Source organism: Cryptomeria japonica, chromosome 3, assembly GCF_030272615.1.
Source record: "Cryptomeria japonica chromosome 3, Sugi_1.0, whole genome shotgun sequence".
Classification (NCBI taxonomy): domain Eukaryota; kingdom Viridiplantae; phylum Streptophyta; class Pinopsida; order Cupressales; family Cupressaceae; genus Cryptomeria; species Cryptomeria japonica.
Window position 1 is genome coordinate 138,440,586 of NC_081407.1, and position 13,134 is coordinate 138,453,719.

At 35.5% G+C, this 13,134-nt stretch overlaps 1 protein-coding gene across 5 annotated transcripts in view; it reads right to left on the reverse strand.

Moving 5' to 3' along the window:
* The window catches only part of LOC131027331 (3-hydroxyisobutyryl-CoA hydrolase-like protein 1, mitochondrial), a 193,523-nt gene that overhangs the window by 27,135 nt on the left and 153,254 nt on the right, over positions 1-13,134 (reverse strand). For 2 of the 5 annotated variants that reach the window (XM_057957352.2, XM_057957349.2), the window contains exons 9-14: positions 12,977-13,037; positions 12,587-12,685; positions 12,402-12,503; positions 12,269-12,310; positions 11,915-12,054; positions 11,399-11,672 (exon numbers count right to left, since the gene is read on the reverse strand). In XM_057957352.2, the coding sequence (XP_057813335.1) occupies positions 11,935-12,054; positions 12,269-12,310; positions 12,402-12,503; positions 12,587-12,685; positions 12,977-13,037 (424 nt within the window). In that variant the 3' untranslated portion in view covers positions 11,399-11,672; positions 11,915-11,934. The other 3 variants (XM_057957351.2, XM_057957350.2, XM_059218106.1) reach the window with 3 other exon arrangements.

Genomic DNA, 13,134 nt, shown 5'->3' on the forward strand with positions numbered 1-13,134 from the left:
GAACAAAGAAGACAACATGCAACTTATGACAAGATACACATTAATGCCTTCAAAGAACATTCAAAATGAATCCATGTGATTCAACGAGATTCAAGGTTGATGAAGGGATCAATCAAGGTGTCATGCATAAAGATAATAGCATGCACAAAAGCTTAAATACAGGTCTTGAAATCATCCATAGGATTGTATTCCAAAAAAAATCGGTGGGCTCAAGACTTGACAACAAACTTTTTAGTTATAGACCCAATCAAAAGTTGCAAGATCATAGAGTGATACCAAAGTGTCAAAATTGATTGTTAGAACCACGTTTCAAAGAAAAAGATTGCAAATTGAAGTGGTTGCTAATGATATTACAAACCACAATATCTAAACTTGTAAACTTCAGTGACTAAACAATTCCTAGAAATCACATAACTATGAAATGTTCATCATTATGTATTCCATGTGATTGGCATGGATGATAGTAAGAGGGTTGGAGCAGCTTCTCTCTCCCATGGTGGTTGAAATTGAATCATGGCAATAATAAAGTCTTTGATGGAATTAAGTTTTGCAAAGTCATTGCAAAGTGGAATTGCACACAAACTGTGGAGAAAAGAAAATGCGTTGGCACAACTCATATAGCTTTCACATTTTCATGACTATATTCAACATCTATTGTTGTCAACACTTCAGCATTGGTTTATTTTGCAGGTTTCCCTGGATAAAGAAACTAACCAAGAGGTAGCATCTACCAAGTAGTCAATTGCCAATTCTTAGATATCACTGTCTTTGATCTACTAAGATAAACATTTTTGCTAATAAGGATAGAGTACTTGTAGCTAGATTGACTGCTTGCTAAGATCTCAAAGGATTCATGTAAATTGTTTCTCTACAGTTTTGACTCAAATGATTAAATCCTTCTTTGCCATGAAAGGCTACATTTTTTTAATTTTGATTTGCCTAACAATTATGTTTATTGACTGTCTTTTTTCAATCAAATTATGGAAGATAGAAATTAATTAAGTACTTGTGAAAAGACAAGTTCAATGGAATCATTTGTTTTTTCACCACTACATTGTTTCATACCTGCAACAATTTCTTCACGTGATTTTATGAAGAGAAGGCTTCAAAACCATTTGTAGAGAGTTTCGCATTACCTTCTTGTTGAAATGTAGCTAGGTCGAATCCCTAGCTTATATAATTTTAATGTGGCCCTTGGCCTTAAAATTGATTATATTGATGTAATCATTTAAAGCATAGGGTTGGGCCCAAATTTGAATGCTTATGTAACTTGCATATTGATTAATTATATGTAATTGGGTTGGGCCCAAATGTAACTTGTAAACATTGAAAGGGCAGGCCCTATTTGGGCACTCAGGGAAATTGTAATTAATTAATTAATATTTGCATCTTGGTGGCAAAAGGGAAATGGCCGACCTAGGTTCACAAGGCATTGCAATCATATAAAATCAAGGCAAGACATTGTCAATTCATATGAGTTTGTGCAATTCGATTATCCCTGCAATCAAACTTGGGCGATCTTGATACAACAGTGAGCGAACTTGATTGTGCATTAGCAAATCACCTTGAGCAGCAACGAAATTCATAGAAGGCTTGTCGATCAATCTTAAGGACTAGCGAAGGCCAGCAAATCAATCTTGTGGACTAGCGAATCACCCCTGGAATCTAGCGATTACCTATGAATTTCATCCTAGACTCGATGAATATCATTAATGTTGTGTAAATCCATCCTTCACCAAAGTCATTAGGTTCTGAGTGCATTACATCAGTCTAATCTGTTGTGAAGGTGATCTCCAGTTGAGATCTGAGATTGTGAATCAGATAAGTCAGTTATTCGTTTGCCTTAGGTAGGCGAATATGTAATTGTATCATTACTGATATTAATATATATGATTTGAACTTTGTTGTTGGGTTTTTCCTCCAAGAGGGAGGTTTTCCCAGGGTATCCTTGTGTTCGTGTGTATGCATTTTATTTATATTCTGAGTTTTATTAATTCTGATCACTAAATCAACATGGTATCAAAGCTTGGTTCGTAATAGTTGTGATCAGATTCATCAATTATAGTCATTTTTCAGTCTAACCTACTACTCAAGTTCAGTCGACATGGCTTCTTATCTTAGGGTTGAAGATAGGTTGGAAGGTTCTGCCAATTACACTTCATGGAAGGTCAGAATAATGATTGTCTTAAATGGCCTTGTTGAATACGTCGGCAAGGATGTTGTTGAACCTAAAGATGAAAAGGAGAAGGAAGAATGGAAGAAGGACTACCAAGCACAAAGGGTGATTATTGATTCTGTCAAAGATCACATTGTGTCATCCATCTACAAGAAGAAGACTGTAAGAGAGATGTTCAACACATTGGAGAAGATGTACGAAGTCAACAACACTAACTACATACTTGCCTTACGGAATCAACTCTCTCACATCAGATTGGAGAAAGGAGAACATGTAACTGCTTACTTCATGAGGATCTCTGAGCTAAGGGATCAGCTTTCTAACGTTGGGAAGAATGTTGAAGACAACGACTTAACTATGACGGCTCTAAATGTTATTCCTTCTACATGGGAGCCCTTTAATCAAAGAAGCAGTGCAAGAGTGGAGATTCCTCAATTTGATCGATTGAGGGGAGATTGCATTCAAGAGGAATCTTGCCTGGTTGCGAAAGGAAAAATTAGAAGTCCTCATGACAGTGATCATCATGTCCTCACAGCTAAGAAGGAAGGTGGCCATTGGAAGAAGAATAACTTCAAGAGAAATAGAGATTTTAGACCCTCTGCACCTGATTCAAGAAACCAAAGGACTTGTCTCACATTTGATGCTTTTGATGTAACAAGTTTGGTCACTATGCAAAGGACTGTCAATCTCAGCTTGAACAAGGAGAAGGGAACCTGAATGAAATCTCGGAACAACAAAATAATGAAGACTTTCTCTTTGTCTCAGCCTTGCCAAGCAATGTTCAGTCAGACAATAACACTTGGTTGATTGACAGTGGTGCATCTAGACACATCACAGGCTATTGGGAGCATCTCTTAGATTTGATGGAGGAGTCCACCCTTCATGTGACTATTGCTGACAATTATTGTTATGCAGTAAGAGGTTTTGGCTCTACTTCCTTAAAATTAGATTCTAGTATTTCCCTTCATCTCAGTAATGTTTTGTTTGTACCTGGAATAAAAAGGAATCTAATCTCTATATCTGCTCTAGAAGATAAACATTATCAGGTTGTATTTTCTGAAGGAAGAGTTCTTGCATGGCCTAAGGAGTCCAACATCAAATCAGCTCATGCAATCGAGATTAGACATGAAAGCCTATACAAGCTTTCAACTCACACTTTAAATTAAGGATACAGTTGATAGATTCTTAAAACAATGATAGGAGCAAATCAACTAGTTTTTTGAATCATGTGAACTTATTACTTCGATAAGGGTTAAGAGGGAGTTAGATATTCCCCATAATCCACAGTGAATGCATTGTTGTTGATTATATTTAGTAAAGCTTAAACATGTTGTTTTCTAACCATTGATGTTGAAATCTGATTTACAAACAAATTGACATCTCTAGTGTTGGATTTGAGAAGTATGGCTAAGCATTTGAATTCGAATCAGTTGTGAATTTATAATTCTTATATGATTATTGCAAGGATGTTCTTGATTATGATAGAACTAACATGTGTTCCTTGTTTCTCTAAAATATACTTTGGCCAAGTGGGAGTTCTCAGCTCCTATGATACATTGTGTGTATCTTCCACCCTCTGCGAAGTGCAAGGTGGTAGTTTCTTTGAGGTGTAATACCTCTCCCACCCTCTGTAGAGTGTAAGGTGGGTCCACCCTCTGCAGAGTGCAAGGTGTCAGTTTATACTTCTCTGTAGAGAAGTTTTGAGGTGTAAGACCTCATCCACCCTCTGCGGGCAATGCAAGGTGGATGCATCCTCTACAGGTGTGCATGATGGGTATCATGGAAGGAGTCCATGATGTACTTAGAATTCATCCTCTACAGGTATGCATGATCAATATCATGAAAAGAGTCCATGAAGCATTGACACGATAGATTATTCAAGGGATCTTCCCTAGCTAAGAGGGAGTGTTGAAATGTAGCTAGGTCGAATCCCTAGCTTAATTAATTTTAATGTGGCCCTTGGACTTAAAATTAATTATATTAATGTAATCATTTAATGCATAGAGCTGGGCCCTATGTAACTTGCATATTGATTAATTATATGTAATTGGGTTGGGCCCAAATGTAACTTGTAAACATTGAAAGGGCAGGCCCTAATTGAGCGCTCATGGAAATTGTAATTAATTGATTAATATTTGCATCTTGGCGGCAAAAGGGAAATGGCCGATCTAGGTTCACAAGGCATTGCAATCATATAAAATCAAGGCAAGACATTGTCAATTCATGAGTTTGTGCAATTCGATTATCCCTGCAATTAGACATGGGCGATCTTGATACAGCAGTGAGCGAACTTGATTGTGCATTAGCAAACCACCTTGTGCAGCAGCGAAATTCATAAAAGGCCTGCGGATCAATCTTAAGGACCAGCGAAGGCCAGAAAATCAATCTTGTGGACTAGCGAATCACCCCTAGAGTCTAGTGATTACCTGTGAATTTCATCCTAGACTCGGTGAATATCATTAATGCTGTGTAAATCCATCATTCATCAAAGTCATTAGGTTTTGAGTGCATTACATGAATCTAATCTGTTGTGAAGGCGGTCTCTAGTTCAGATCTGAGATTGTGAATCAAATAAGTGAGCTATTTGTGTGCCCTAGGTGGGTGAATATGTAATTGTATCAGTACTGATATTAATATATATGATCTGAACTTTGTTGCTAAGTTTTTTCTCCAAGAGGGAGGTTTTCCCAGGGTGTGTTCGTGTGTGTGCATTTTATTTATATTCTGAGTTTTACTAATTCTGATCACTAAATCAACATTTCTAAGGATTTTCAATGCAATCCAAAAATCTACCTAGGATCAAAATTGATGAGGCCAGGCTATGAAAATTTAAAAACTCTTTGCAGGTCACAACTACAATGCCTTTGTTGCAGGTTATGCAATACTTAAAGGGTGTTCTCCTTTGGTAATTGACATTCTATATATGAAAAACAAAGACTAGACTGATGGGAGTCACATTAACACCAGGTAAAACATTAGAACCTAAATTTTTTTGGCTGGAGAAGTTTATAAAACGCAATTGAACTTGTTAGTTATAGTCTCAGTCGTAACACTCAAGAAAATAAATCTATCTCCTTAATTTTATCAGTGCACAGAAACTAAGTCTGTCATTTGCGATTTAATTAGGATTAAATTTAGTTAGTATTAACTAACAAATTTGCTACACTATGATTAGTTAATGTATTGTTGAGTTTATTTAAGGAAATAATCGCTGGTGTAGAAGGATCGTGGCTCCACACAGGGGTCACAGCCCTATGTGGAACCACGTGATTCCACATAGGATCGCGACCCCCTGTGGGAGCACGATCCAATGGAAACAAAAGATATATATGCTCTACCCTCTCTGTTGATAATATATTGGATAGAAGAAAACAATACTATGATCGGTAGTAAATATAATCGTTCACGATCCAATGGAAACAAAAGATATATATGCTCTACCCTCTCTATTGATAATATATTGGATAGAAGAAAACAATACTGTGATCGGTAGTAAATATAATCGTTTGCTTTTCATCTGCAGAGGCAAATCGATAAGACTAATAAAATTGGTTTTACATTCCTTATATTGTACGCTAAAACTTCTAAACTACTTGTCTCAGAATTCCGATTGCTCAAAAAGTAATAACAGTCTATTTACATTTACATGGTATCAGAGCCTAACTAGTTAAGATCTGAATAGACTGAAAGCGAAGTTTACAAAATTGAAGAGTTCTAAAATGGCGAACACAATCAGATTTGAGGACAGACTCGAAGGAGCAGCAAATTTTGTGGCTTGAAAATTCGAAATTATGATAGTGTTAAAAGAGAACAAAGTAATCAAATTCATAAAAGAAGACAAGCCCGAACCTGAGAAAACTGTATGGAATGAAGGAAATGATAAAGCTGTAAAAAATTGTGATAGATGCAATAAGGGATCACATAATACCACTTATATTAAAATATGACAACGCATATGAAATGTTCAAAACCCTTGAAAGGACGTATGAAATAAACAATCCGAGCAAAACCCTAGCTCTAAAAAGACAATTGAACCACATAAGTATAAATAAAGGTGAAACAATAAACTCATACTTCATGAAGATGGGTTCACTCAGAGATCAACTGTAAAAACTTGATTATCATGTCGAGAAGCAAGAACTATCAAGGATTACCCTAGACGGATTACCTGAATCCTGGGAATCATTCAAACAAGGCATAAATGCAAGGGATAAATTCACAAAATTTGATCGACTAAGGGATGACTACCTCCTTGAAGAATCAAGGCAAATGAAAGGGGGAAATTACAAAACTAAAGATGAGGACCTCCACATTTTGAATACTGACTCCTGTAAGAAAGGCAAGAAGAGAAAACTCCATCATGGGAAAAGCTTTCATAAGAAAGACATGTCAAAAATCCAATGTCATAGATGTAATCAGTACGGACATATGTCATTTAATTGTCCTGACAAAGTAAAATAGTAGGCATCATTCGCCAAAGTAGAGAGGAAGACAAAACTTGAATCTGAGAAGTTTGTATTATATTCAGCACTATCAAGTCAAGCTTCAAACAAGTCTAACACTTGGGTGATAAACAGTGGATCGTCAAGACATATCACCAGGTTCAGAGAATTATTAGACTCAATGGAAGAGGGATCAAATGAAGAGGTAACAATAGGGGATGACTCTGCACATCTGGTAAAAGGTGTAGGGACATGTACAATCAGACTAAAATCTGGAACCTCAATCCAACTCACTAGAGTACTATTTGTACCAGGCATCAAAAGGAACCTAGTCTCTATCTCTGCACTTGAGGATGATGGATATAGAGTCTCATTTATAGAAGGAAAGGTAATGGCATGGCCAAAAACATCCAGCTTTAAAAGACCACAAGTGATTGGTTACAGACAAGGGCATCTATATGAATTGTGTAATGAGCCAAATCAAACCTTACTTCATGAAGTCATAGATCAAACAGAAATTTGGCATAGAAGACTAGGGCACTTACACTTTCGTGCTCTACCCTCTATGGAGAAATTAGTCACAGGTCTACCTAAACTAAAGCCAATTCATTCAAATGTTTGTAAAGGATGTGCACTAGGGAAAAACACTAAAAGTTCTTTTCCCTGCAGCTCTAGGAAAACTAAAGGTGTACTATAACTAGTTCACTCTGACTTATGTGGGCCTATGTCTAAACCATCACTAGGAAATGCATTATACTGTGTAATCTTTGTAGACGATTATTACAACAAATCACTCTGGTAGGAAAATCAAAACTCTAAGGACTGACAATCGTAAGGAATACACAACAGAGGTATTTAAAGAGTTTTGTAAAGATGTTGGGATTCAGAGGGAGTTCACCGTACCCTACAATCCTCAACAAAATGGGGTTGTTGAAAGAAAGAATAGAACAATAATAGAAGCTGCAAGGGCTATGTTGATGGATCAAAACCTAGAAACTGCACTTTGGGGAGAACCCACTAATACTGTTGTATACATTCAAAACAGATGTCCTCACTCTCATATTGGTGACAAAACTCCTGAAGAAGCCTTTACTGGAATTAAACTTGATATTAGTCATCTCAAAATATTTGGATGTTCTGTTTATATTCATGTACCTAAGGAGAAAAGAACTAAACTAGAACCTACTGAGCAGAAAGGGATTTTGTAGGATATAGTGAAACATCTAAAGCCTACCGAATATTCATCCCTGGTCAAAGACAAATAGAATTAAGCAGAGATGTCATATTTGAAGAAGATGTAGCCATTAACAAAACAAGGAGTTCCATCACACCTGAAATCCCAACTAATTCCATGAATTTGGAAGAAGATTCTCTTTCTGAAACTCAGAGGGAGCAACTTGAGGAAAACACCTTGGAACATGAGAACACTACAGCAGAGAATCCTAGGAAGAGACCACTATGGGCCACCAAAACTGTACGGGAAGCAGAATCCTTTGCAGCACCTAGAGGAACATTTAGAGAAAGCAAAAGACCTTCAAAATTCTCTAGCTATGTTACTCTTATGACAGACCTCAAATTGCTGCAAAGGAAAATAAATTTGTCTACTTATTTTTATCAATGCACAGAAACTTGAAGAATATCAATCTATCTTAAAGAATATAAATCTATCTTGAAGAATGATGTGTGGAAAATTGTGCCTAGACCTAAAGGAAAATTAGTTGTATCTTCTAAATGGCTCTTTAAAATTAAGCATAATGTTGATGGCAGTATAGAAAAGCATAAGGCAAGATTTGTTGCTCAAGGCTTCTCACAGAAGGAAGGAATTGACTATGAAGAAACATTTGCACCAGTTGCACGATACACTTCTGTCAGAACAATCCTGGCTATAGCAGCATCTAAAGGATGGAAAGTTCATCAAATGGGTGTAAAAACTGCATTTTTTAATGGAACAATTGAAGAAGAAGTATATCTAGAGCAACCTGAGGGATTTGAGGTAAATAATGCAAAAACACATGTATACAAGTTAGAGAAAGCACTGTACGGATTAAAACAAGCTCCTAGAGCATGGTATGAAAGAATTAACAGTTACTTATTAGGGATAGGTTTCTCTAAGAACGTTGTTCATCCAAATCTGTATTTCAAAACAATCAAAGGTGAAATGTTGATACTAATACTATATGTAGATGACTTATTAATTACAAGCGAAGATCATCTCATTGCAAAATGCAAACAGGAACTAGCTTCAGAGTTTGAGATGAAGGATTTAGGTCTACTCCATTATTTCCTTGGATTAGAAGTATGGCAGAAACCAGATGGTATTTATTTAAATCAAGGTAAATACACCATTGACATTCTAAAGAGATTTGGAATGATGAATTGCAAGCCAATGTCATCTCCTATGGAAACAAACCTTCATAAACTAAAAGAAGCTATAGCAGATTCCAAATTTGCAGATCCAACATTATACAGACAGATTATTGGATCATTAATGTACTTAGTCAACACCAGACCTGATATATGTTATGCAGTAAATGCACTCAGTCAACACATGGTTGAACCCAAAGAAATACATTTGGTTGCAGTAAAGCATATATTGAGATATCTATAAGGTACCCTGGACTATGGACTTCATTATGAACACACTGCATTGAACATACATGGATACTCTGATTCAGACTGAGCTCAAAGCATTATAGACGGGAAGAGCACTTCAGGATGCTGTTTCAGCTTAGGATCAGCTATGGTATCTTGGATCTACAAAAAACAATCATCTATAGCTCAGAGCTCCACAGAAGCTGAATATATAGTTGCATCCATGGCAGCTAAGGAAGTCGTATGGTTGAGGAAATTGATAGTAGGATTGTTTGGTGAAAGTCTAAAGCCTACAATCATTCATTGTGACAATCAGAGTTGCATTAAACTTTCAGTGAATCCAATTTTCCATGATAGATCCAAGCACATTGAGATCCCATATCACTATGTGAGAGACATGACACAAAGAAAGGTAATAAGACTGGAATATGTCAATACATGAGATCAGATAGCTGACATTATCACCAAACCCCTAGCAAGAGTGAAAATTGATCACTTCGGGAGGTATCTTGGTATGGTTAAAATGTAATTGATGCATATAAGGATGTTTAAAATTTATGTAAACTTCTTGATCATATAATTAAGTATATGAAGTATGCAACCTTTCCCTATGTACATTTCTAAAGGATGATGATCCTTTAGTTAATGAACACTTGTATTTTAACATTGTAAGGTGACGATCTTATAAATGTTTGAAAGATCATATAAACTGAAAATCTGAATATCAGTAATATAATACGTTATAGTAGACATTATGTAAGCAGATTAATGTCAGTGCACATACTATAACAAGGATATCAAAGTGAGTATATCCTTAGTATCACATGTTGATACTTAAACTTGGATATCAAAGTGAGTATATCCTTAGTATCACAAGCTGATACTTAAACTTGGATATCAAAGTGAGTATACCCTGAGTATCACAGGATGATACTTCACACCTAGGTGATGTAATTCTCATGAGATTAGTGGTGAGCTCAATTAAGTTTTAGGTCTATACTCCTAAGACTAAGAGGGAGTGTTAATTATAGTCTCAATCATAACACTCAAGAAAATAAATCTGTCTCCTTATTTTTATCAGTGCACAGAAACTAAGTATGTCATTTGCGATTTAATTAGGATTAAATTTAGTTAGTATTAACTAACAAATTTGCTATGCTATGATTAGTTAATGCATCGTTGAGTTTATTTAAGGAAATAATTGTCGGTGTAGAAGGATCGTGGCTCCACACAGCGGTCACAACCCTATGTGGAACCACGTTGAGTTTATTTAAGGAAATAATTGTCGGTGTAGAAGGATCGTGGCTCCACACAGGGGTCACAACCCTATGTGGAACCACGTGGTTCCACATAGGATCGCGACCCCCTGTGGAGGCACGATCCAATGGAAACAAAAGATATATATGCGCTACCCTCTCTGTTGATAATATATTGTGGTTCCACATAGGGTTGTGACCCCTGTGTGGAGGCACGATCCAATGGAAACAAAAGATATATATGCGCTACCCTCTCTGTTGATAATATATTGGATAGAAGAAAACAATGCTGTGATCGGTAGTAAATATAATCGTTTACTTTTCATCTGCAGAGGCAAATTGATAAGACTAATAAAATCGGTTTTACATTCCTTATATCCTACGCTAAAACTTCTAAACTAGTTGTCTCAGAATTCTGATTGCTCAGAAAGTAATAACAGTCTATTTACATTTACAGGAACTCAAACCATGAGAACATATGAAGCATGAAATAAATAGCATTGCACGGGATAAGAGTACCAAAACATGCTAAACTGAGAAAAGTTTGTTCCACTGTAAATCACATCCAATTCATCATAATTATACAGATTAAAAGATCACACAAAAGAAAGAGAGATATAGTATGCTCATATGACTGAAATTAATATGTAAGAATTTGTAATGATGTCAATTTTGAAGGGCGCATCGATCATCTCCCCTTCTATCAAATATACAAATAGCAAAAGATCTGATGCATTAGAAATGGAGAAAATTTTAAATGGGAAATAGTAGTGTGTTGAATTCACTTTAAATCATTCTAGGTACATAGATCTAAAATATATGAAGAGAACATGGCAAATGAGATCTGAAAGAATCAAAAACAATATAAGCAAAAGAAGTATTTTTAAATGCCTTGAATGTATATGATTTTACCCTCAATAAACATACAGTACTAAATATAATCATATTTACCCACTATTTGAACTGCACTAATGTGTATCTAGAATGAACAATGAAATATACTTATAGTTATATTTAATGTGGTCTGTGTGGAGAGAAAAGCTGCATACTTTCAAAGCATTTACAAATGCTGCTAGAGATTTTATTGTCCAGAATTCATTGATGCAATCATGTTCATAGAACACTTTCAGATATGTGCATCTAAATTACTTTTATAATAAATTCCATGCACTCATATTGATATTGCCCATTCGGAACTGATTCCATCTGCAGTAGCAGATAAGAAGTTTTACTCTCTTTATATTTTATAAAAGGGTATATGATCTATGTTCTTATCTACAAACACATTTGAAACATGAAATGACATGATTTGCATGTCAGATGGCATAAACTTAAAGTACCAATCCATATTAAACAGAGAACAACATTTGTAAATTATGTTTCAAATGAATGGAAACAATAAAATTGAAAGCAACATTTGCCATTGTTTTCAAAGTATGTGACTTTACCTTCCACCCATGGGACTGCACTAAATGTAAGCTTCACGTTGCTTTACCGGCAGTTCTAGTTCCAGTCCATCCAAACCCAGTGGTAAGAAGTGCTTATCCACAATTTCTCTAGACACTTGCTCCAGACATGGTGGATGCCACTGCAATTTTCATATCAGACATTTCATTTTAAGCACCATTAGTTATCCATGTATCAATAGAAAAACAGTGCCAAGGACAATCTCTTATATTAATCTAGATTATTTGATGTTAATCACTACTAACAATAAGTAATAATTCTTTAAATTGATTATTTAGAAATGATTTCAATCAAATCAAGATTGCATGAATAAAGTACTAAAAAATGTTCCATACCTTAGGAGAAGAGTCTTTATCTATCATACGTGCTCTAATACCCTGCATGGCCACATTCGAAAAATTCACCACATAGCAGGAAAATAGCTCTTATACTAATGCCAACTTCTTTCCAATACAGCACAGCTTATACCTCATAGAAGTCGTGAGAAAATTTCTTTGAAAGTTTGCGACATGTTATTCTATATTCACGAACCAAACATTGATCTAATGATTGAAACCTGCCTTCGCGTATCTGTCCAACAAGTTCTTTGTCACTTATTTAACATGAAATCGCCCAAACATAGAATAAATTTAAAAAGAGGAGCATGGACTTACAGATTTTAATGCAATTTTTAAACTTAGTGGAGAAGCTTCTTTCAGTTTCCTAATAGTATTGGCATACCATGCATCACTTATACCAGCTGCTTCAGTTTCCTAGAGAAATTGAACAGGTATGCTTCAGAGTCAAACAGTTAAAAAAGGAAAATCCCTTTTTGTGGGATATGAAAATATAAATAGTTATATAAATATCCACAAATTTAGTATTCTGGATGACAAATCTAAGTTACACAATTATCTCCTCAGATTGATGGGTATATCAAGTAGAATTAACATGATCACAACGAATAGCCAGAACAGAAACTAATACTAATAAATTTTAGCCAAAATTTTCATATAAAAGTCATAAGTGTGTGCTGACGAAATATGACTTGACATAAAACTTACCAGCGCACATATGATCTCCTCAACAGTCTCCTTCGAGAAACAACGATCAATAGCATCCATTCTGCAAATATCACAGTAAGGAAGCCAAATCTTCTCAAACTAAAATACTATTATCAATCGGAAAAAAAAAAGACACAGAAATTTACACGTGCAATGCA